The following is a 1,633-nucleotide window of genomic DNA, read 5'->3' as shown; positions in this document are numbered from 1 at the left end:
TCATACCCTGCATGCACTTGTTTGGTTGAAAAACTGTGCAGGCTGACAAACTTTTTATTGGCAAATTTGTGAGTTGCATCACCTGATATTAGTTTCCTGACACAGATATATTATTATCTAGTAACACTGCAACACGTCTGATGCAATAGAGTTGATACAATTCGGAAAGTTGCATAAGTGAGCGGTTTCTCACCGCATGTTTACATGTTCAACAGTTATCCAATGACAACCAGTCAACCACAGACAAAGATATGTATACAGAATGTTAAGCAAGAATATTCACTCCATGTCTCCATGGACGATCTGCAAAGTTAACCTGAAGCAAATGGCCGGCCTCTATAGATCCATCCGTTGCTCAGTTCTAGACCTACAGAAATAAACCACATATATCATGATCACCATTCACTAAGCAGATTATTGTGCAGCAATATGAAAAACAGGCTGCAAAATTTGTTTACCTGCACAAATGATCGGCTATAGTTTCACCTGCACCAGATGTGTCACGCTGCTCATGGCCACTCTTCCAATTCCCTTCTGACCCCATCCTTCTCCGTAGCTGTTCTGAAAGACGTAATACCAAACTCCACCTCTGCAGCCGTACCCGACGATGGAAACTGCATGGGAGCAGGTACGAAGGTTCTTTGATCTTTCAGGTCTCAGGTCGTCATAGACATAAATGTCGCCTGGTTTCAGTTTTTTGTAGTTTTTTGATATGTTAAACGTTCCAGCCATCACATGTCCTAGACGGAGAAGTTTTTGAACACCTTGAGGAATCTTCGGCGGAGGGTCAGGGGCCTTCCGGCACCTGCTGGGCTTGGCATAGTGAATATACTCCTTTTCTTCAAAACTGCTGATCTTAAAAGGGCCCTAGAAAAGCGTAACAAAATTAGTTTCTCCTGTAGAAATGATAGATTAATCAATGATGTGTAATGCTGTACATGAAGCAAAAGGTATAAGTATACACACTTCCACGGTGACTTTTTTCGGGATTTTTTAACGTTTATGCATCTATAGCCAGGCTCCGCTTTCGTTACCAAACCAATACCAACTTATTTTGTTCATTTACACCTATACTGATCATACCTCGCCTTTTGTGCCAATGATGCCATCTCTTTCAGTTATTTCTAAAGTCTTTAGCAGCCTAGTAAACCCGGTGTGGTTTGAATCTTGATGCTCCTGCAAATTAATAACATTTTAGAGCAGCTAAGAATTAAAAACAGTAGAGCAATCAGTATGTTACATCTTAAGGTAATGACATCATATCCTACACTTCACAGATATCAGCATTTTAAATATACTCACCTTCTTGTACTGCTCAAACAAATGCTTGTCTGACAGTGTCACTTCAAAGTCTTCTTGTGGATTCGCAAGAGCGCCCTGACGTTTGTTTTGAGACTCGGTGCAGGTGCACGAGGTTTGGATGAAGCAGGTACCTTTGACAAAAAAAAACAGATATTCAGTGCAAATTGTAAACAGAAACAGCTATCAGTCTATAAAAATACGAGATGGACTGGGGTGTCACTTAATTACCTTCTTTAAGTTGGTTTCTGGGAGGGGGGACCATGCATTTCCCATGATACAGTTCATCTTTCAGATTAAATTCAGTGTCTGAAACTTTAGCCTCCGGAGCCAT

At 40.8% G+C, this 1,633-nt stretch overlaps 1 protein-coding gene across 1 annotated transcript; it reads right to left on the bottom strand.

Moving 5' to 3' along the window:
• Positions 1 to 361: 361 nt before the first annotated feature.
• Positions 362 to 1,633, bottom strand: LOC127303353 (uncharacterized). The gene is made up of 5 exons (XM_051334095.1): positions 1,531 to 1,633; positions 1,303 to 1,433; positions 1,084 to 1,176; positions 487 to 867; positions 362 to 367 (listed from the first exon to the last, which is right to left on the bottom strand). The coding sequence occupies exons 1-5, from the start codon at positions 1,631 to 1,633 to the stop codon at positions 362 to 364; spliced, it is 714 nt and encodes a 237-aa protein (XP_051190055.1).

The sequence above is a fragment of the Lolium perenne genome, chromosome 5, assembly GCF_019359855.2.
Source record: "Lolium perenne isolate Kyuss_39 chromosome 5, Kyuss_2.0, whole genome shotgun sequence".
NCBI classification, from domain to species: domain Eukaryota; kingdom Viridiplantae; phylum Streptophyta; class Magnoliopsida; order Poales; family Poaceae; genus Lolium; species Lolium perenne.
Note: the sequence above shows the minus strand (reverse complement) of the source record. Positions and strands in the feature narration are given on the sequence as shown.